The sequence below is a fragment of the Schistocerca piceifrons genome, chromosome X (genome assembly GCF_021461385.2).
Source record: "Schistocerca piceifrons isolate TAMUIC-IGC-003096 chromosome X, iqSchPice1.1, whole genome shotgun sequence".
Taxonomy (NCBI): Eukaryota; Metazoa; Arthropoda; class Insecta; order Orthoptera; family Acrididae; genus Schistocerca; species Schistocerca piceifrons.
Window position 1 is genome coordinate 13632279 of NC_060149.1, and position 24623 is coordinate 13656901.

The 24623-nt window shown below is 39.1% G+C and overlaps 1 protein-coding gene across 3 annotated transcripts in view; it reads left to right on the plus strand.

The window, feature by feature from the left end:
* The window catches only part of LOC124723227 (biogenesis of lysosome-related organelles complex 1 subunit 3), a 55706-nt gene that overhangs the window by 4155 nt on the left and 26928 nt on the right, over window positions 1–24623 (plus strand). For all 3 annotated transcript variants that reach the window (XR_007006549.1, XM_047248418.1, XM_047248417.1), the window contains exon 3: window positions 12717–12851. Coding sequence is in view for 2 of the 3 variants with exons in the window: in XM_047248418.1 (XP_047104374.1) it covers window positions 12717–12851 (135 nt within the window). In the remaining variant the exon portion in view is untranslated. The remainder of the gene's footprint in view (window positions 1–12716; window positions 12852–24623) is intronic.

The window sequence follows — 24623 nt, forward strand, 5'->3', positions numbered from 1 at the left end:
TATAGAAATAATATATGGTGCTAACCCACGTTCATCTTGTAGACATTTGTTCAGGAGTTGGTCATTCTGACTACTTTTTGCAGTACAGCTATTCCTTCATGAAGTTGTTTGTAAATAACCCTCTACAGTTCACAAGAACAATGATATACGTAATTACCATACCAGAAGGAAAATTTACATTCATCACTTCACATTAAGGTTGTCTTTAGCACATAAAGTGGTTTCAAACATAAAATGTTTGACAGACAGCAAAGTAAATTTCGTCAACAAACTAAAAAAGTTTCTTCATGGCAACTCCTGCTAGTTTGTAGAAGAATTTGTTTTGTGTAAAAGTGAGTGGGTAAAAATTACTCATTCACATCTGTATATTTTTGAAAGAAAAACTTACTTGTCTGTGGAAATAGTCTCTTCAAAGAAATCACCTGCCTTTGCTTCAGCGGTTAGGGAAAGCCATGAAAAATCATAGTTAGTTGAATCAGGTACCGAAAATAAGTATAGATATAGATAACAGGAAGAAAATGTCAGGAGTGGTGGATTTTATTAGAGCAAATAAAACTACCAAGAAGAAAAAATGTTTACAAAAATAATGTGAACAATGTTACTTAGAGTATTACATATTACAGAATACCTAAGTAAAGAAGAAAGAAAACTTTGCTGTAATCACTGCCAGCTTTAAAAACTCTACATTGTGCCAAGAACTTATCTTAACATTTCTTTGATTCTTAAGTCACTTTTTACAATTTTTTTTCTCCATGCTTTTTCTGTGTACAGCTACTTTGTCATTTACTACATACTCAGTTTATTACCAAATTGCGTTACAACTCTGTAGACCATAATGTTGAAAGAAGTGCACTATTTCCAGTTCCATATTGTTTTTTTGTGTGCTTTATTAGGTGTGACAGGAGGATGGATTATGTAGTTTTAGAACCATGTGTAATATCTTATTCTCAGGTCTAGCTGTAAAAGTAATTCTTTTCTTGTAATCTTCCTCCATTGGTGTTTGTTGTTTATCTTCTTGCCATTGTGATAACATTAGAATGTCATTTCAGAGAAGTCTAATCTCCATGTAGTCACTACAGTCTTGTGTTCCATCTGTAGTGGAATCATTGACAATACTATAACATTAATCTTCCTGCCTTCCCTTAAACACCTGTGAAATGCGCTTGTGCAAATTCCAATTTCTCACATATGACTTCTAAAGCATTGTAGCTGTGTGAGCAACACTGAAGTGTGGGTCACATTCTGTAGTGAGACACCCCCCCCCCCCTTGGAAAAAAAACCTCCAGTGAACAAAACTAGCTTATGCCTCTCCTGCAATAACTTGTTTTCCTGTTATATTGTGTTAAGATATACACACCTAGCTATATTTTTGCTGCTATGAAGGTAGTAAGACGTGTACCTTGAGGAAGAGCAGTAGGACTGTTCAATCAGTATGTGTAAATGACCTTGCAGATAATGTTCATCAATGTTGGGGGGGGGGGGGGACAATGTAATTATGTACGGAAGTATCACATACTTTATGAATCGTTAAGATGGTACCTGTAGCTGATAATCTCTTGCTGTTGTGACTGACAGCTAACTGCCAAAATATGCAAATCATTCCAAAATACCTTTAAAAGCCTGATATTATTTGACCACACTATCATAAACCTATCACTAGAACAGTTACATTGGATTATCCCTCTGGAGGAATTTGAAGAACACTTACCGGCACCAGTGTTCCCTCATCTAGTTGTATATCCTGATTCAACATTCCAAATTTTATATCCTTACTTCATAACCCAAAACAATGTTTAAAATAAAATGTTTCTGGACAAGGCAATGTTATTGCTGGCTGACATGCAGTATGCTAGATGTTCTTGCAGCTGGCAGTTATGCAGTTGCTGTTAAAAAGAAAAAAGTGAAACTGATACCGACAACGAGTTCCATGTTTTGGTGACTGCTGCAGTGTAAGTGATAGAAATTGATATGTAAATGGTAATAACATATTTGAAGGTGAAAAATGAAGTATGCTGGGGAACAGTGAAAGTGGTGGCTGGAGGGGCAGGTGTAGAAGGCACCCCACTCCACCTTTCTGCACAGTTTTCTCACTTGTGATCTCGCCACACACCTCAGCCGCGACAGATCAGAAGTCTTTGCCCAGTTTGTGTCTGTGTTCAGCCAATCCCAACAAACTGTCATCAGGCAATGCTGTCTGCCACATGTGTGCTCAGTATGTTACATTGTGTTCACTGGAGAATGATAATATCTGAAATCTGCAGGTAGCACACTAGTATTGAATTTAGGGTAAGAAGCAGACTGACTTCATTTAAACAATTTATTATTGCTATGAAGCCATATGTCATGAAAATATTGTAGTGAAGCATCAGCCTCTCTATATTAATGTATTGTCTTATGTTTTAGAAGGTATATTAAAGCCAAATATGTTATTACTGCTAATAGATTAAATTTTAAAGCTGTTTTGTTTTAGATTAAGTGAATGTTTGTGTTCCTACACTTTACACATTAGTTTTAACTGTGGTAAAAAGCAGAAAACACTCTACCCTCCGACCGAATGAGATGGTGCAGTGGTTAGCACACTGGACTCTCATTCAGGAGGATGACGGTTCAATCCTGCGCCCGGCCATCCTGATTTAGGTTTTCCATGTTTTCCCTAAATCACCTCAGGCAAATGCTGGGACGTTTCCTTTCAAAGGGTGCGGCCGACTTCCTTCCCTGTCCTTCCCTATCCGATGAGACTGATGACCTCTCAGTTTGGTCTCCTCCCCCCCAAATCGACCCAACTCTACTCTCCAAAGCTAACTCTGACAAGCACACCAGTATAGGCAGTATAAGCCTGGTAGCTGTTCTGCCTTGTATTGATACTTTTTTTGGGGGGGGGGGGCAGAGGAGGAGGAGGATATAGGGGTGAAAGAGAGAATAGTGAAACTTCCTGGCAGATTAAAACTGTGTGCTCGACCGAGACTCGAACTCGGGACCTTCGCCTTTTGCGGGCAAGTGCTCTACTGGCAGAAGTAAAGCTGTGAGGACCGGGCGTGAGTCGTGCTTCGGTAGCTCAGATGGTAGAGCACTTGCCCGCGAAAGGTAAAGGTCCCGAGTTCGAGTCTCGGTCGGGCACACAGTTTTAATCTGCCAGGAAATTTCATATCAGCACACACTCCACTGCAGAGTGAAAATGTCATTCTAGAGAGAATAGTGTTTACAGCTTTCAGGAGGGTGTAGAACAAATGATATAACATTTATTGCTGTTACCCAAGTTGCGTGCCGTGTGGCTGGCACAGCCACAATAAGCAGCTCTGCTGCACTGCCAGAGGCCTCTTAGCAGTCAGTATGTTAATTGTTCAGTTCTGAAGACTCACTCTCCGAGGAGTAATTTGAAGCAATGTCGATGCTTTCAATGCATTTTTCTCGGATTCCTTGCTTCAGAAATTCATTTTCGTGCAGGTTTTCAGTGTCGCATGTACACTTAATCCAGTCTTCTGCTGTAACATCAATTGCTTCAAGTAATTTCCTCACATCTTTCATTCTGAATGAGCAGTTTGTGAATGCGACTTACTTTTGCTGGGTTTCACACATTTCCTATTGGCTTGTATTGGCAGTGGTAAGGGGGCAGCATTTAAACTTCGTGGGTAATTTCTGTTGCTAAGCTGTCAAGTTCATATTGATTATAAAGGTGCTTGAGGTGCCCGACTTCCTGTAATATCTTCACTTTTGTGTAATGGTCCGAAATTGAAATATGTTTCTCTTCTGGCCACTTTGCAATTTCTTCCTCGTTTACACTTAAGTAAGGAATTGCCTCCATTTTTCATTAATGATGAATGGCATTAATTGTGATGGCCTGTCTTCTCCTAAACCACATAATAATGTGATAAAATAAATAAAAAACATTGTTCACGTAAATTGGTATTCGTGTCTTAATGAAATATTCTTGCTGGATTTGCAGGGTGCAAATATTAGTTTTGCTCTTTTGATAAAGCCATAGTCAGATGATCCTGCATGACAATGTCTGTTTTGTTTGCCATTCGGTACATAAAACCTGCTATTGCCTTTTGATACTTTGTGGTGCAATTTTGATTGAACTAGGTCTCAAGATAGATTTTCTTCTTTACTACAATATTGGATCTCTCTATCAGAATGTATTGTCCATTGTTGCATTTTGTGTACCTAAATCTGATAGATTTTGGAATTCTTCCACTCAAATGGAAGCACCTTGTGAAAGCAATCTTGTTGTGTGAAACATGCTACCTTTTGCATTGTAGGATACTCTCTACAGCACAAAAATTGGAATAAACTTCGCAGCACAAAAATTGGAATAAACTTCGCAAAGTCTTACAGATTGGTGAGTTGTTCTTCCACTTATCTTATCGTGAAGATTGAGACTTCATTTCTTCACCACAGGTTTCCATTGCCTGTACTTCACAAAGTTCATAGTAAAACACCCCATGTCCTTGTTGTTGCAGCCTGTGGTACCAGTAAGATTTTGTTTCTGCTGGCATTGTATTTAAGGTCAGAAGAAATTTGCATACCTTGTGTACATCACTCTTTATTGGCTCTGTGTGTCTTGAAACTGTTATCGTATCTCTCAAACAAAAATAGTGGTACTATCTGATGAAAATCACTGATCTCTTTGCAGACACACACTTCCATGCAGCACACACGAGTAAATGCTGGATAGTGGGTAGCAACAAATTTGCAAAGCCATACCAGCAGAAGCATAAATGAAGTGCAGCATTGTCACATAAACTGCGTTGACGATAGGTATTCATTTATTAGCTGTTGCTTCTTAAACATGCTACCTGTTCAGCACCCGTGGTGAAAATGTCACTGTGGCAGCAGTGCGAGCTTACTCATGGACCAAGCCAAACTGGGCCAAAAGCATCTCATTGGCACTTAAAAGTGGAGGGAAGATGAGGGATGGGAGGATCTGACCTATTCCGTCAGTTGCCACTTTCACTGCTTCCTGGTATAGTACAAAACATCCTCCCCTCGTTATAATATTCATGAACTGAATAAGACTGTACTGTTGGTAACAAGTATGGGGGCTCTAATCCACACTGAGTTATCCTGATTCAGGTTTTCCATGTTCTATTTAAATTACTGAATGCAATATCCAGAATGGTTCCTACTATAAAGTCATGTCCAATTACATGTCCTAGCCTTCCCAAACTAGACCTCTTCTTATATAATGCCTCTATATATGAATTTTTTTTTGTCATCTGCTATATGATGTGCCCAATATCTCTGTTAAAGTGCCACAGTTCAGTACTACTACTGCTGCTGTTGCATCACCAGTTCAAGAAACACTTTCACTGTTGATGTGGGTGTGATAAGACATCCTGTGAAACATTACTAAATCCTTCTCTAAAAGCTACCTAGAACAGATAGTTCGGAACCCACTCATGATGGAAATACTTTGGATCTAATGGCGACAAATAGTCCTGAGCTCTTTGAGGACATCTGCATCAAAACTGGTAATAGTGACCGTGATGCGGTTGTGGCTACAGTGAGGGATGTCAGACTTTCAGCACAGGGCAAGAGCATGTAGAGGAACTATATCTCAAGTTTAAAAGAATGATTTACTGTACATTGGATAGATACGTACCCAGTCGAGCCTCCGTGGTATACAGTCACTGTAAACAAATCTAAAGAAATAAAAACTACTGCATACTGGTGTAGGACCACACACAGAGAGATGGTAATGAAACTAGTTTCGCTCTCAAGAGAGCAATGCTTGAAGCCTTCAGTGACTACTGTAGCAGAATATTGTCAAATGATCTTTCACAACAGCCAAAGAAATCCTGGTCATATGTAAAGGCTGTTAGTGGCACCAGGTTTAGTGTCCAGTCCATAGTGAATGAGACAGGAACTGGAATTGAGGGTAGCAGAGCAAAAGCTGAAATCCCTAACTTTGTTTTCAAATGTTCCTTCACAAGGGAAAACTTGGGAAAATTGTCCCAATTTAATCCTCGTACCACTACAAAGATAAGTGAAATAAGTGTTAGTGTCAGTGGCGTTGAGAAACAGCTGAAATTGTTAAAGTTGAACAAAGCCTCAGGGTCCAATGGAAACCCTTCAGGTTCTGTACTGGATTTGTGGCTGACTTAGAAGAGGGGCTAACTGTAATCTGTCATACATTCCGTAAACAAAAAACCATGCCCAGTTCTTGAAAGAAAGCACAATTCTACAATAAAGGTAGAACTGATATACAAAACTACCAAGCAATGTCCTTGACAACAATTTGTTGTAGAGCCTTACAACATACTCTGAGTTGAAACATAATGAGGTATCTTGAACAGAATGACCTCCTCCATGCCGACCAGGGTGAATTCTGAAAACATCAATCATTTGAAACTCAGCTCATATTTTTCTCGCATAACATACTGAAAGGTTTGAATCAAGGCAGTCAGGTGGTTGCAGTATTTCTTGATTTCGCAAAAGCATTTCACTCAGTGCCACACTTATGCGTATTGTCAAAAGTATGTTCATATGGGGTTGTTGTTGTTGTGGTGGTCTTCAGTCCTGAGACTGGTTTCATGCAGCTCTCCATGCTACTCTATCCTGTGCAAGCTTCTTCATCTCCCAGTATTACTGCAACCTACATCCTTCTGAATCTGCTTAGTGTATTCATCTCTTGGTCTCCCTCTACGATTTTTACCATCCACGCTGCCCTCCAATGCTAAATGAGGTGTCAAGTTATATTTGTGACTGGATTGAGGACTTTTTGGTAGGAAGCCTGCAGTATGTTATCCTAGATGGGGAGTCAGTAGAAGTTACTTTGAGTGTGCGCTTAGGAAGTGTGTTGTAACTGTTTCTGTTCATGTTGTATATTAATGATCTTGCAGACAATATTAATAGTAACCTCAGACTTTTTGTGTATGATGCAGTTATCTACAACGAATTACTGTCTGAAACAAGCTGCATAAATATTGTCAGATCTTGATAAGATGTCAAAGTGGTGTGAAGATTGGCAAATCATTTAAATATCCAGAATATAAAACTGTGCACTTCACAAAAAAAAAAAAAAAAAAAAAAAAAAAAAAAAAAAAAAAAACTGGTGTGTTATGGCTTTAATATCTGTGACTCACTGTTGGAATTGACCAACTCGTGTAAATATCTGGGTGTAACACTTTGTAGGGGTATGATATGGAATGATCACATAGACTCAGTCGTGGGTAAAGCAGATGGTACACTTGTGCTTATTGCTAGAAGTACACACTGTCTACAAAGAAAATTGATTAAAAATCACTTGTGACTCAATCTGGAATATTGCTGAAGATTTGTGCGACCCATACCAAATAGGACAAACAGAGAATATTGAACCTATGCCTGTCCGTAGCTCGTGGGGTCAGGGATTTTCACTTGCCTCGAGATGATTTGGTGTTTGTGTTGTCCTCATCATTTCATTATCATTCATGAAAGTGGCAAGATTGGACTGAGGAAAGGTTGGGAATTTGTACGGGCGCTGATAACCGTGCAGTTGAGCACCCGACAAACCAATCGTCATGAACCTATACAGAGAAGGGCAGCAAGAATGGTCAGAGGTTCATTTGATCCGTGGATAGTGTCACAGAGATGCTGAAGAAACTGAACTGCCTGACTTGAAGAGAGACGTAAACTATCCCAAGAAAGGTCTGCTAATGAAGTTTCAAGAACCAGCTTGAAATGATGACTCATAGGAATATACCACAATATCCTACATATCACTCATATAGGGATCATGAGGACGAGATTAGAATAATTACAGCATCCACAGAGGCATTCAATCAATCATTCTTCCTGCACTCCATACTGAATGGAACAGGAAGAAAACATAATAAATGGTACAATGTGACATACCCTCTGCCAAAAACTTCAGTGGTTTGCAGAGTATAGATGTAGATGTAGTGGCAGCCTTAGAACTCCATTTCCATATTCACAAATCCCACCAATTTACCCATGTTGTCTAGAATCCAAATATTCTTCCATTTTAGCCAGTCAGTAATGTCATGTTTCCTAGAGAAACTTTTGTTGCAAACTGTTGACTGTTATAATGTATCATTGATAACATAAAATTTTCCAGTAGGGAATCCTCAAGCCAATGCTGAAATTTTTGAGATCACTTTCTTTGACTTCAATAAGCATGAACGTTGCACTGTTACACTCCCCAAAAAAAGGTATCAATATTTGTTACTTGTACTTGCTTATTTTTGACTGTTCTGAATCATTTTTTTCCTTATGTTTTCCACTCTTTGTCGTCAGAAATGTTACATGAATTTTTAGCCTGCTCGTGATTCGGATAGTATTTAATCTCATTCAGTGTCTGCCTAATATCATGTAGGGCCCCGGCGAGCGTGCAGAAGTACCACAAAATGATGTGGCGTGGACTAGACAAATGTCTGAAGTAGTGTTGGAGGGAACTGACACCATGGATCCTGCAGGGCTGTCCATAAATCTGTAAGAGTACGAAGGGGTGGAAATCTCTTCTGAACAGCGCATTGCAAGGCATCCCAGATATGCTCAGTAATGTTTGTGTGTGGGGAGTTTGGTGGCCAGTGGAAGTGTTTCAACTCAGAAGAATGTTTCTGGAGTCACTCTGTAGCAATTCTAGATGTGTGGGGTGTTGCATTGTCGTACAGAAATTGCCCAAGTCTGTCGGAATGCAAAATTAACATGAATCGATGCAGGTGATAAAAACAGGATATCACCTGTCATAGTGATATCTAGATGTATCAGGAGTCCCATATCACTCCAACTGCATACACCCGATACCATTACAGAGCCTCCGCCAACTTGAACTGTCCCCTGCTGACGTGCAGGGTCCTTGGATTCAATTTGAAACGACTCATCAAGGGTACGTGAGTGGGCCTTCAGCTCCAAATGCCCACATCGATGATGTTTCATTGAATGGTTCGCACACTGGCGCTTTTTGATGGCACAGTATTGAAATCTACGGCAATTTGCGGAAGAGTTGCACTTCCGTCATGTTGAATGATTTTCTTCATTCGTTGTTGGTTCTGTTCTTGCAGGATCTTCTCCTGGTGATGTTGGAGGTGTGATGTTTTACCAGATTCCTGATATTCGTGGTATGATGAATTCTTCTCGGGTTATCAGCCAAGTGGTGGCGTCATCGTGTCGCAACGTTTCAATGAGTTTTGTACCCATCATCTTCTGACACTTCGCCAGAAGATGATGGGGACGAAACTCATTGAAACGTTGTGACAAGACGACGCCACCACTCGGCTGATGACCCTAGAAGAATTTATCAGCAGAATATGCTGAGAAAGACTGCATTCGCATATTCGTGGTATGCTCGTGAAATGGTTGTACAGGAAAATCCTCTCTTCATCGCTGTCTTGGAGATGCTGTGTCCCATTGCTCATGCGCCGACTATAACACCATGTTCTGAGACACTTAAATCTTGATAACCTGCCATTGTAGCAGCAGTATCCAATCTAACAACTGTGCCAGAGACTTGTAGTCTTATATAGGCACTGCTGATTGCAGTACCATATTCTGCCAGTTGAAATATCTCCATATTTGAATACGCATGCCTTTACCAGTTTCTTTGGAGCTTCATTGTATTATTGCAAGGCAGTTTTATGTCATGCACCATGACTGTCAAGAAGATATAGAAGTTATTCCATGGTTGCAGAGTAAAATGGGAATGATAAGATGGTTTGACTTCTTGCACAATAAAGTAATAGACTGAGTCACAAAGCCTGCTACTCAGTGTAAATGTAGGGTCGAAGTTAATGTTTCGAATGTCACAGCACACGAATGGAAAATATCATTTTAAACAGTCAGTGTGCTGTACTTTGGAAATTAAACATTTCTAATGTCAGCTGTAAGTTACAATTTGCAAACATGCTTAAGGGTGTATAGTAGTAGTAGTAGTAGTAGTAGTACTACTACGACTCACATCTCTTGAGGTGGTTAGAATGTCTCAAGAGTTTGGCTATCAAGTAAGATATTATGATCGGCGCCTCTCGTGCTTGTGGGTTGTTCATTCATTCCTTCCTTCCCTCCAGGTAAGATAATGTCTTGAAAGGATTAAGCACAGAAATCTTAAAAGATTAAAGTCATTGCACAGGATAGTAGTAAAAGTGCTGCATGGATAGCAGAGGCTTTTACTGGTGACAAAACATCTGTTACAAAGTCTGTGCAAGTTTGAGTTGGTATTTATACTACAGTGGACGGCTCAAGAGGAGTGTTCAGTACTAGTTGTCAGCTTTGAGGTGTCCATTACGAGCTGCGATTATGGAATATAATCTTACATGATAGCTGGTTCTCATTACTGGCAGCGGACTTCGTGAAAGATGAATCCAATTGTCGTGTTTGGGAAAATGCCTCACTTACTTTCTTCCATCTTTTTCTACATGTCACTCCACTACTTCGTTTTCAAGTATCTGTGATTATGGAAGTTATTAAACAAATTTAAATACATAAAAATTGTCAAAACAATGGAGATCAATAAAACACCAGTAGCAATTAGCAAACAATGGAATGTCATGTGATGTGGCAGGAAATAGGCAGCACTCGTGTCATGTCTGAGGCAATTTCCCTGTCAACTTGGAGAAACTTCAGTGTTATGGACTGGTATTACTTTTTGATTGCACTTTTTTTTTAGTTCTGTAATAATTATTTTTATTAAAATTTAGCAGAAACAAATATTTTATACTTAACCAAAAAATGAAACTGTGCCTAAAATTTGCTGCCTGGGGCAAGTGCCCCATTCCCCCTCCCCACTCCCTAGATCCAGCCCTGTTCCCAGTGGTCAGTGGTCACTCAGTGGTCTTCCCCCAAACTTAAAAAAGACGGGTATTGAGTTATCGGCAAATTTGGCATACGTATTACTGATCTTACACTTGATAAAATGCAGCACTGATAAGTGGAGTAGGAAGTTGCTTTTCAGTGGAGGTAGTCATGAAGGTGTGATGCTTAAGGGAGAAGCAGCAGCAGCAGCAGCCTGTGTTTCTTGTGCATTTTGCTTATTATGGAAACCATTTGTTTACCATCAGCTATATCCTGGAATCATTTGTTGCCAGTCGGTATCTTACAGTTGACAACCCTGTTAAGTACAAAGCAGTAAAACTGTTGGCCTGGTCACTTTGCGTGCCATCCCTACAAATTCCCCAGCTGAAAAGCCAATACAGTGAGCATGAGTCTGAGGAAGACTTGAGTGGATGACAGCAATTCTCCTAACATGGGAATCTCAGAAATGCTCACCAGAATTATTTTAATTGATGCATAGAAAATTCACTTGTGACTGTTAATACAATCAAGTCATTTAGAGAATTTCTCTCATTTATGCACTCTACATTACATTCAGTTATAAGTAATGTCGTCTTTAGTAATGCTGAATTTGTGATAGAGATCCTTCCCAAAGCTGTGTATGTGCTGTTGGTTACTCACATTATTAGTAATTAATTTCATAAATTGTTTACCGCATACCATTGATAACTTGACATTGCAGTGGGCAGGTGAACCTGTCTTATCTAGCTTTTATTGAGAAAGCTTTCAAAATTACACTGAACATATACGAGGTACGAGCTTTTGAAGACATCTCCCAATCCTTGCCTGATTCTTCCTCCCGTGAATAATAGCAATGATTTCTTGCCATCCTCAATTTAGTGTGTTCTGGTGGAATATTGTTGCTGTTGTATAGTGTGTAAATTAAAGGTTTTGTTCCAGTTCTTCTCAGAGGTATATCTGCTATTTTTCCAGCCTTCTAGCTAAAAGTCATGATTTTCAGGTATTTATATCTCATTTTTAGTTTACCTGTACTTGTAGTTGGGGAGGGAGGATACTTCAGAGTTTCAAGTAATCAATGGTTTTGGAGTATACATAAAGCCACAGAATTTGCAGAGCAAGCCATTTGAGTGCTCCAGTTAACAAAACAGATAAATAGAAATTTAAAGTGTCTGTTTTAATTTTTGTTGTGATATTATGGATGTGAAAGAAATTTGTACTTACACATGTCATATTGATAGCAGCACCACCTTGAGTTCAGGCTGGTAAGCTCTCATTTAATGTTGGACAGTATCAAACTATTCTCACTTGTCTGCCTCCCACACTGTTTATCTAATCACTTGTTGAGTGGCTATTTAATAATCTGAAAATAATTGGCTCATTCCTAATTAATCCAAGAAACTGCCTTCAGTGAATTAAAAAAGTTGGAATAAACTACTACTTTGTACACTTATTTGGATCGTATCTATTTCTGGTTTCTTGGCATATGAATCAGTGTTGCTCCTGTCATTTTGTTGATAAATCTAAGTTACTCAATAACTGTATATGTATTATTGCCCACACTTGTGAGATTAGGAAGGAGAATTTATTTTGTTCCAGTTTCTTACTTATTTTAAAATTTACGTGCAAAATTATTCAGTTGTTAACACAGTGAAATTGTGTAGGCATTCGTGATTTAGCTTGTGCAACAGACTGAACTTGCAACATTCTGTTTCCTTAAATTCCCTCCAAGCTATGCAGAGAATACTTTTAGTTAAGTTATTGCAGAGAACAAATGTTTTTAGAAATAGAGGTAGATGACATTTATGTCTTTAATTCTTAACAACATTCAGCAACTGGCACTAGTCTTTCCTATACTTGAACCTATTCCCACTGCCCGTGCCCTTACCCCCCCCCCCCCCTCCCTCCCTCCCCCCCCCCCCCCATTATTTTTAGTAAATTGTGTTTAAAAAAAGTCTCAACACTAGTGTACATTTCTCATATTTCAGAACCTGGTAGTGTGAGCAGCATCAGTAGTGCTGCAAGTGTTTCTTCAGAAACTTCGCTGACAACAAATGTGAAAAAAGGCTATAAGGGAAAGAAATCGGAAAGCAAATACAGCTCATTGCTGCATAAAAAATTGCGTGAGTTTATCATAGTATTACTTCATGCATTATTTATTCTATGTGCATAAGTGTGTGTGTGTGTGTGTGTGTGTGTGTGTGTGTGTGTGTGTAAAATTATTGGTTTTGTGTTGCTTTGGTAAGTCTGCTTTGTGTAAAGGAGTGAATTCATTGAACCTATCTTGACACACATTTACATTGAGGGGAATATTGTCATTATAAACTTGTTATTCAAAGTACAAACAGTGGAAAATCCAGGATGGATTCCCTGGGAATAATCCTCGTAGATTATTATTAAAAAGGCAGAAACATAACCAGATGCTATTATGCTGTATTATCTGAAACTGAGGTTGGCATGAAAAAGTGTTGTTTCACCAAGATAATGCATCATCACACACATCAGTGACGATAATGGCATAAGTGCATCAGTTGGGTTTTGCATTGGTTCCTCATCCACCCTATTCACCAGATTTAAACTCAACTGACTACTTCCTGTTCCCTTACTAGAAACTTTGTAATGCGGGGAAGCAGTTTTCTTTGAATGTAACGAGATTATGAAAAGGAAAGTTGCTACTCACCATATAGTGGAGATGCTGAGTTGCAGATAGGCACCACAAAAAGGCTGTCACAAATAAAGCTTTTGGCCATTAAGTGGGGTTTCAGTTGCCTGAAGGCCTTGTATGGCCGTATTGAACTGTGAGCCTAGAAAAGACAAAGAGGCTTCGTCCCTGCCGTAGCCCTCAGTGGTTCACAACCCCACAACAGGCCACAGCAGTCCACTCACCCTACCGCCATCCCACACGAAACCTAGGGTTATTGTGCAGTTCGGCCCACAGTGGACGCCCCCCTGGGAACGTCTCACACCAGACGAGTGTAACCCCAATGTTTGCATGGTAGAGTAATTACGGTGTATGTGGAGAAAGTGTTTGCACAGCAATCGCCGACATAGTGTAACTGAGGCGGAATAAGGGGAACCAGCCCACATTCTCCGAGGCAGATGGAAAACCACCTTAAAAACCATCCACAGACTAGCCGGCACACTGGACCTCAACACTAATCCGCCGGGCGGATTCGTGCCGGGGCCTGGCACACCTTCCTGCCCGGAAAGCAGTGCAGTAGACCGCACGCCTAACCGGGCGGGTGACGAAGGCCTTTATGGCCAAAAGCTTTATTCGTGACAGTCTTTTTGTGACTCAGCATCTCCGCTGTGTGGTGAGTAGCAACTTTCATTCTCAGAATATTGTTACACTTCATCCTGGATTTTCCATTGGTTGATTTTCATTGAATGAGGAAGTGAGTTGCAGTCAAAGAGTAATTTAGCTGCTTACAGGCATTGACATACGTCAACGGGGACAGATGAAAATGTGTGCCCTGACCGGGACTCAAACCCGGAATCTCTTGCTTACAGGGCAGACACTTTATCCATCTGAGCCACCGAGGACACAGAGGATAGTGCGACTGCAGGGATTTATCTCTGGCACGCCTCCCACGAAACCCACATGCTCAACGTATTGTCCCGCACTACATCCGTAGTGCCCCCACCCATTATACTCATTACTCGCGGCACGTTGCCGATTCCTGTAAGAGTTCGGGCACTGTTTGTGCATTTGCACAGAAGAAGAAGATAGTCAAGTGGCCGGTGAGCCTTAACTATGTATATATTAAGATGGTATCTGTTCTTTCGGACATGTCCGAAAGAACAGATACCGTCTTAGTATATATAAAGAGTATTTTGCAGAGTTTGACAGAAAGTATTTTTCCAATTGGATGCAAAAGCTGGAGCGTCACTTGTGCAAGTGTGTATAACCATCAAAGGAGACTGTTGAGCAATAATGTGAGTTGTTTATGAAAAAAGAAGTTTTGTTCTTTTTTACTGGACTAATCAAACCACCCTCTAATCTTTCATCTGTAAGAGAATTATAAATAAATAGTATAGTTAATCTTTGAAACACAGGGGTTGCTCATCTCTATAGTTGATCTCTCTACATGTCTTTTCCTCACTTAATGAACTAATGTCACTTCTAGCTTCATATGTAATACCTTCCTTTATACGGAGCACTGCTTACCTTGAAGTAGTTTTGTTTTTCTTGTCTTCAACTAAAAAATCATTTGAATGATGAGGAGCTATAATTGTCTTGTCATTCATCTCACTATCCATTGTTGTTTCTGTTGACTCCTTGCCTTTTTTGCCGACACTGATGGTGGTTCTCACTTCTATTTCTTTTTGAGGTACTTTTGTTGTTCCGGTTGTGTCTGGTGATGGTGTTGCAGTTATCATTTTAGTTTTGGAGTTACATTAGTGTGTGTGTGTGTGTGTGTGTGTGTGTGTGTGTGTGTGTGTGTGTGTGTGTGGGGGGGGGGGTGTCCCCCTACCCTGGTTTTTATGTAATTCAGATATTATTCTCCCAAGCTGTTCAGGCGTAGTCTGTGTTGTGTGTGGAATATTGCATCCTGTATTACTCACAGCAGCATGTCAAGTTTTTAAAATGTGTGCAGATTTTAGCAAACTGATTATTGGCACTTTGTCTTTCTGTATAAATACATGACTGTCTCAAGGTCATGGTAGGTATTTTTACCTCTGCAGATGCGTCATCTTTTTAATGCCACTGACTTGTTCCCCCAGCTTTCTTGTACCACACAAACATTTATTAGTTTTTTCTTTTAGTTTATTTGCAAGTCCACGATCATGACTGTCTGAAAGCATAAACAGTTTGCTATTATTGGAGTTCAGTTTTTAAGTCGTTTTGATTTATGCGATTGCAGTCTTTCTCAGCGTATTTCACTGATGAATTCTTCTCAGGTTATCAGCAGAGTTGTGGCGTCGCCTTGTCGCAACGTTTCAGTGAGTTTCATACCCATAATCTTCTGGCAAAGATTGTTTGATTTGTTTCAATAAACACTTGAACATAACTTTGGGTCAGCAAATTTGCATTTTTCCATTCGTGCTTAATTTCTTATTTATGTGTGTCAGTATATTGTCTTCTACCTTAGTCACATTATCTTTTTCCTTTTTACATCGTTCATAGGAACTGCATACTGGACTTCCACAATCGGTGATGTCCACTTTTCTATAAGTGTCTCACTATCATACACAAATTTTAGCATGTTCAGTTTACTTTTTTCGTGCTTTAATACGGTAATACCGGTTTTTAATGTACCGTTTATAAACCTTAAACTTCTTGTGCATCCATTCAGTTTGCTAGTTTCATCCTTAGTTTTCACACATTTTCTGTTTTACAGCAATATTCACGTTCTTTTGGAAAGGCACATGCTTAACTTTTGCTGTAGCTGTCATCTCGATAGCAATTTAAAAATACATGCTAAATATTCTGGGTTTGGTAGCAGCTCGAGACATGCATTGTTATTGGCAGTTGGTGCCAGTTGAGTCTATCAGTAGATTGGGTTTCACTAGGCACGGCCTGCACCTCAATAGGTATCAGAAGGGGAGGGTGGCAAAGCTTGTAGGTGGTAGTGGTGGTGGGGTCACTCATGGAAAAATTCATGTAGTAGTTGGTGTTCAGAGCTGTACCGTTTTTAGATTGAAGTCCATAGGTAGTTGCTTAAAGGAAGTCCCCCTAGCTAAGGGCTAACCTTCAAAGGACATCATGTTTCCAAATAGAGAAGTAATTGGCATAATTCATCAAAATATAAGAGATATTAGAGATAAAGTTAGTGAACTGCTTACAGGTGTTTACTCTGAAATTATAGGTATATTGGAGCACCACCTGAATAATTTGACAATTCAGAGGCTTCCTTTATCAGAATACAGATTAGCTGGCTGTTTTTCTAAGGGGGAAAAAAAAAACACACAGTATTCCGTTTGAGCCCATAGACATATAATGGCACTGCACTGAACAGATATCTGGATGATGTGCAGGTGCAGTTGAATTTTGTGAAACTAAACTTCTAATTATTGTTGTTTATAGGTCCCCTAACTCTGACTTCAGAGCATTTCTGCTCAAGCTAGAGAGGTTTCTTGATTCACTTTATAGGAAGTAGCAGAAATTAGTTATATGTGGTGACTTCAATATAAATTTTGTATATGATGGTGGAAGAAAAAAGGATGTTGGTAGATCTCCTAAATTCATATGATCTGACGCAGATTATTTTTTTTTTTTTCCTCCCCCCCAACTAGGGTGCAGGGGAACAGTAGCACAGCCATAGACAATATTTTTATTCATTCTCCATTACTAGATGGGCATTCTGTTAGTAAAAGGGTGAATGGCTTTTCAGACCATGATGCGCAAATTTTAATACGAAAAGGCTTTTGTACTCGAACAAATGTCAAATATAATTACAAAATACATAGGAAAGTTTATCCAACAGCAATAGAGAGTTTTTTAAACCTTGTCAAACAACAAGAGTGGCAGGATGTTTATAGTGCCAATAACATAGATGATAAATATAATGCTTTTCTTAACGCAACATTCCTCATGCTCTTAGAGAGTTGTTTTCCATTAGAACGTTCTAAACAGGGTACTAGCAGTAAAAGGCAGCCTGGGCGGCCTACTGGTGGGATAAGGATATCATGCAGAACAAAGTGGGAATTATATCAAAATGTTAGAAGTAGTCACAATCAAGCTACAGTAGCCCATTACAAACAGTACTGTGAGGTGCTTAAAAATATTATTACGAAGGCAAAGAGTATGTGGTGTGCAAATAGAATAGCTAAATCACAGGATAAAATTAAAACTATATGGTCAGTTGTGAAGGAAGTTTATGGTCAGCAGCACAAGGTTGATGATCTAAAGTCAGTTCATAGTAAAAATAGTTCTGTTACTGTTAAATCAGATGTGTGTACAGTATTTAACAGTCATTTTCTGAGAATTGCTGGCGAATTAAATAAAAATTTAGTTTCAACAGGGAATCGTATAATTCTCTTGGTAAATGCCTTTCCCAAGATTGATGTCTGAAATACTCCTCTGCGAATCAGAGAAGGGAGAGATTGAGTCAATAATTAAATCACTGGAGAGTAAGGACACTCCTGGATATGATGGGGTGCCTAGCAGAATATTAAAGTACTGTGCTGCACATGTTAGCCTTGTATTTAGCCATATTCATAATTTTTCCTTTATAGGAATCGTCAGTTTCCTGAACAATTAGTCAGTAGTAAAGCTGCTTTATAAAAAGGGAGAAAGGGATCATGTAGATAATTTTAGACCTATTTCTATGCCATCAGTGTTTGCTTAAGTTACTGGAAAGGCTGTGTATGTAAGGATAATTGATCATTTTATATCACATGATTTGCTATCAAATGTACAGTTTGTAGGGAAGCAGCCTACTCATGCCATATAGAATTCATATGCTTTCCATTGTGTGCCAGCCTAATTCGCGGTAACTAGCTATGCCATCACAAATGTTGTGCAATATCTTAAAAGTAAAGTAAATGATCTGAAAAGTTAATAGCATGTCAGGAGTGATGCTAAGATAATAATGTGATAAGTTTCAGTTTAGTAACTTGAACAGTTTTTGAAATTTGGACGTTTTACATAAAAATCATTGGCGCAACAGGAAGAAGCTAGAAACTTCAAAATTTATATTTAGATTCCTTTTTCATTGTAATTTAATGGAAACAGCATGCTGGATCTCACAAAGTAATATTTTGGTTGAAATTCATGATTTTCTGTTTTTGTGTCCTAAGAGTATGGAAGCAAGACAGATTAAGTAAGTGATTTGATAAAGCTAGGATGAAACTTTCTCATTATTAAAGCTAGGATGTTTAGGTTTAGGTAGAATGGAGATACACTATATTAAGTTTCCAAAAGCTAGCTATAAAACTATAGCTGTAGCATCTCTCCAAAGGGCAAGTTCAGAGCTCAGCTATTACTTGCAGTACAACTAAAATAATTCTCTCGCGAAAAGTATGTAACCTAGCCACATCAAAATTTTATTATAGATACTTACCTGTGTGCTGATTGCATAATTAAATTGAGAGCTTCATTGGCCTTCAGCGAATGAAGCAATTAATTATTTAGTAACTTGAAGTGGTGTTCTGCTAGCCCCAGCGGCTAGTCAGGAAGGCAAATGTTGTTGGCTGCACCTTCGGCGGTCCACACTGCACCTACATAAATAAGAGCGCTGGAAGCTAGAGTCAGGCCCCAGTTCTCTTCTAGATTCATATCAGCACGCACTCAGTGTCAGAAGCCGCGTCGCGTCTGTGCTGTTGCAAGGAACAGCCTTGGATACTGTATTATGTAACCTGGTATGCACATAACAATGAGTTCGAATTGTGGTAAAGTGTTAACTGCGGAACGACTTCAGTGATTTATTCTCCATTGCATATGTCATATTTTCACGTGGTGCCGCAGGACATACCTTCTACCATTACTAGTGTGGCATTTGATGAGTATTAACATCAAATTTTGGTGAGCATTCACTTTGAACATTTACATCGATAACAAGTATTGTACAGTTTGTTATCTAGGGATAATAGGATCCGTGCAATAGACTCTGAACAGCTCTGATAGTACAATAGCTGATAGTAGCATTGCTTGGGCAAACATTTGTCTGAAACTTTATGCTTCATCGTTTTCAGAATATAGTGAAAATTGTTATAGTAAACTGCATTTTCTATGAATCCCCGACGTCATCCTAAATCCTCAGCGTAATGAACTTCAATGATCAATAACTTTATTTCTCCATCAGATTGGACACAGTGAACTTTAATTACAGGCATCACGTTTTTGCTTATCAGTTTCTGGTTGCCAACATTGTAGTTAGAGAGTATGTGTTGAGAACAGCAATAATTAGAAATTTTTTTCCACCGGCCGCCCCACAAGTTCGGCTTTGGAAGTTGTTTAACAACTGAAAATGCTATATTCTCTTTTTTCTTTGAGGTACTGGATGATTTAAACAAAACGTTTAGAGTGCTAACATATTTTTTGATGTAACTAAGGTGTTTGTTTGTGTTGATCACAAAATATCGCTCCAGAAGTTGGACCATTATAGAATATGGGGTGTAGCTCACAGGAGGTTCACCTGTTACAGACAGCAAAAGGTCATTATTCACAGTGTTGAGAATGGCTGTGATGTGGGGTGTGAGTGGGGTGTGCTCCAGGGATCAGTGTTGGGGCCACTCCTGTTCCTTATTTATACAAATGATATACCCTCTAGTATTTACGGGTAAATTTCTGTTTGCTGATGACACTAGCTTTGTAGTAAAGGACTTGGTTTCAAATAGTGCAGTTCACGACCTTAGTTCATGGCTTGTAGAAAATAAACTAATGCTAAATCACAGTAAGACTCAGTTTTTACAGTTTCTGGTGCACAATTCAACAAAACCCGGCATTTTAATTTCGCAGAATAGGCATATGATTAGTGAAACTGAACAGTTCAAATTTCTACGTGTTTCAGATGGGTAGTAAACTGTCGTGGAAAGCCCATGTTCAAGATCTTGTACATAGACCTAATGCTGCCATTTTTACTATTAGAACGGTATCTGAAGTGAGTGTTCATTCAACATGAAAATTAGTCTACTTTGCTTATTTTCATTCGCTTATGTCATTTGGTATTATATTTTGGGGTAACTCTTCTCATTCTAAAAGGATATTTTTGGCTCAGAAACATGCAGTTCGGGCAATAAGTGGTGCGAGTTCACGAACCTCTTGTCGACCCCTGTTCACGAGTCTGGGTAATATTGGCTTATTCCCAAGAATGTGCAGCTTTCATTCAGTTAATACTCAGCAGAAATCAAACCTGCATTTGGATCGGACTTACTTACCCCTTGTGCAGAAAGGTGTGCAGTATACTGCTGCATCCATTTTCAATAAGCTACCACTAGAATTCAAAAATCTTAGCAGTAATTCATGCACTTTCAAATCAAAACTGAAGAGTTTTCTCATGGGTCACTCCTATTCTGTCGAAGAGTTCCTCGAAAAATTAAGCTGATTCTTGTTGTATTGTTGATTGTGTTTATTTAAACTTATGGACTGACTTTTTTTGGGTTCATAAACATTTTTTTTTTTACCTGTTATTACTCTGATGTTGTAATTTCATGTACTGACACATTCCATGACGTTGGAGATTTGCTCCTCAATTTGGTCCTACAGAACTTGACATGTAAATAAAATAAAAATAATTGACTACTGTCATGGAAGTACACACAGTTTGCAGTAGCTTAGCTGACTTTCACAACCATTTATGTAATTGTTAAATGTGTTACAGAGTGTTGCTCAGTTGATACTGTGTTAGTACTAGTGTGGTGTCAACTGTATCAGGAAGCATTATTGTATGATGTGTTATAAGAGATTATTTTTGTCTTGTGGGACACGCCATCTGATTTTGATGTGTCTCACATTTCTGGTATTACATAATGTAATTGGATGGATAAAATATCTACTCACCAAGCAGCAGCAGGAGAACACACATACAAAAGGTATTAAAGTATGCACACTTCCAAGCCAGTGGCTCCTTCTGACGGAAGAGGTGAAGGGGGAAGGAAGAGGGGTGAAAGCAAAGGACTGGTGAGGTTTAGGAAAAGAGGTAGAGTTTGTAAATGTCACCCAGAACCCTGCTCAGGAGAGACTTACGGGATGGAATGAGAAGGAAAGACTGATGGTTGGGTGCAGTTTCTTTCATTTTTCAAATGCCGTATTTGGCAAAGTGATTGAAGTTGGGTTACTGTTTCTATCTTATTCATTCTGTTTTCATCGCGGGCCTTTTGATGCTGGATACGTGCTTATTAAACTGTATGTTGCTCTTCTTAATACTTTTGCCTAAGAGATTTTTATAGATATTTATATAAGGCAATTGAAATTTGATCATAGTGGTTAATGCAACCTTCCCTTAAAGTAATTGCATTGCATGAGTATATTGGTGGTGCAGATTAGTTTCCTATCCAGTGTTTGCTGGATGCATAATGTGTATGCGCTGTGGAATAAACCTGAAATCAATTTTGTATTATTAACAAAAAGAATTTTTGGGGCAGCAGTATGGAAATTTTCAGGCTAGCAAAACAGCTATTGTGTAGTGAATTTATTGAATGTAACTATTCTCCCTGTATATTTGTCCTGGACAGCTGGCTCATGGATGCTTCACTTTGTCATAGCAGTAAAACCTGTTTAGGCACCACAGATTGTGTTCAACTACCAGAAAGTACCACCACTAATGACCGATTTATCATTGCTTGCAACAAATTCCTGCCGGGGCCCTCAATCTAATCCTCTAGGAAAAAACGTAATAAATAATTTATGTACATTGATACTAATAATTAGCTAAGCCTCTGCTTCCTCCTCATGCACATTCAGTGTCAGTGTTCCATTTGTGAACTGTTGTATTGATTTTCCACTGTTCCTCCTGCATCATCGAGTGGAGTATGCTTTGGCTGGAAAAATTGATGACCATGCAATCAGTCCTGTTATAAAAGTGCATTTAGATGCCCCATATTTTACGACAATATTTGAGGGCAATAAAATTTCCATCAACATCGCTGCCATGTGGCTGCAATAGACCACAGCTTTACAGTATGGCTGTGCAGTGTTGCTGGTGTTGTCCACAAAGGGTGGAGACTATTACATGTTGCAGAACAATATCTCTGTCCTTGTCTGTAAATACTTCCCTCTTGCTCTCACCTTTGTTTCCTACTTCTCTCCCAAAGCACTTCAGTCACATGTTATTTTGCTTTTGTTCGGAAGTTTATAAACATACATGTACCCGAATGTGTTGTAGCTGTTTGTTGTGTATGACAATGGAGAAATGGACCAGTTTTGGGGACATAAAAATTAATGTAGAATAGAAAAATCAAGATCTGAAAAAATAGTTGGCAAGCTATTGCCAGTGAGCTAGGAGTCACGCTTGAGGAAGCATACATAAAATTCTGAAGTCCTTGAACCTATGCCAAATGCATGACAGAATAGTTGTATAGGAGAGTGGAAGTGCAGGTTCCTTGTCAGCAATATGGTTTGCATTTGATGTCGTGAGTTTAATACCATCTCGAAGCATACCTGAAGCAGGAATCTATTGTGAAACAGTGGTGTTTGCTTGTTAACAAAACTAAATAAAAACTATCTTTATGTTTCAAACTTACCTTCATGAAATCTTTCTGACCTTCTGCCAAAGCATTGCATACTTACGGTACTGTGAATCTTATTGATAATAGTGAACTTTAAACAGGTACAAATCGTCATAGCAAAAAACCAATGGGCTATCAGCAATAAGATTGTAATTGATACACACACTTTTATATTTGCATGGGTTTTGGCAATTTTCAAAGTGCTTCTATGAGATATATGAAATTCTGGACAGTAGTGGCAAAGCCAGTAATGTTGTGGTACATGTGACTGCAATTCATGTGATCGACATGTTGTTGGTATATATTGTCAGCAGCATATAGCCCATGTAAACTTATTTAAACAAGCAGTCGATTTTGAAGAATTATTAAAATCAGAATCAAATTATACAAATTATTGTGTACTTTTCCATACATCAACATTTCTAAGCACTTTTTGAAACATTGCACGACATTCTTCTTACACCAGATTATTCAAAACTGAAACTTTTGTGAAAAGTCACAGGGGGTTAATCCAGAATCATTCCATTGTTGTCTGAGATGACTGTTGTTGTTTTGAGAATTATTCTTAAGATTTCTTTTACCAGACCTTATGGACTTTTCACCAAACAGTAAAGCTTGATTAGAATTTCACTTGGGTATTAACAGTTCATTTGAGGATTGTGACTATTAGTGATAATTTCATTTTTTCTTGATTAATTTTCATACTCCATTTGATGTTTATTAAGATTTTGTTTTTACCAAATAAGATTACAGTCCTTAATACACTGGACTCCCATTTCAGAGTAATTTTGCTTCAAGTCCCCATAGAGCCAACGTAGTTTTTTCTGTAGTTTCCTTACATTGCTCACGGGAAATGCCAGGATGATTCCTTAGAAAGAGACATGACTGACTTTCTTCATATCCTTGTCCATATACATTGGTTGGAACTGAAATAGTGGCAACACTGCTGTGGAGACACTATGCAATGGCATCTACTATTGTCGCTGATAGCACACGTTGCTGACATACCTACCTTACCTCCGAGCAAAAGGACTCACCCATTCCACGTCACCGGCATGCGCACAATCGAGGGAAACAGTCACTTGTGATCAAGTGGTATGACGTAATAGTGTCACTATGTTTTCGTAACAGGAACAACGGAGTTGGATCAAGATTGAATGTGCCAGAGGTCGTACAGCACCACAATGTCGTCTGGGTCTTAAAGAGGCATGCCGGGAACCGGCATTGCCGTACAGAACAGTGGCATGTTGGGTAAAAGTCTTCAATGAAGGTCAGCAAACTGTGGCAGACATGCATTGGGCCGGTCGTCCTATCTTCTCTGAAGTAGTAGTGCATGCTGTTGCCGCATAGTGGACAGTGCTAGATGCCATACGATTTGTGAGCTTGTCCACAAAACTAGATTAGCGCATATGACTGTGATTTGCATCCTGAAGGAACACCTGGGCATGTGAAAAATTGCATGACTATGGGTTCTGCATGACTTGACGGAAATGCGGAATTGGATGCATTGCAACGCTGCTCGGAAGGACTTGGAGCGCTATGGTCGCGAAGGAGAGGCTTTCTTATGCCGTATCGTAACACTGGATGAGATATGGGCCACATCGTACGAACCAAAACAGAAATGCAAATCCAACAAATGGTGTCATTATGGGTCGCTGCGAAAGTCAAAAGTGCATCAGAGCCCCAGAATGGTGAAAGTTATGGTGATTCTTGTGTACAACTGTGATAGTGTTATCCTCCATGACAGACTGTTAATGCACAGTATTACTGTGTTTTTTTGGAGC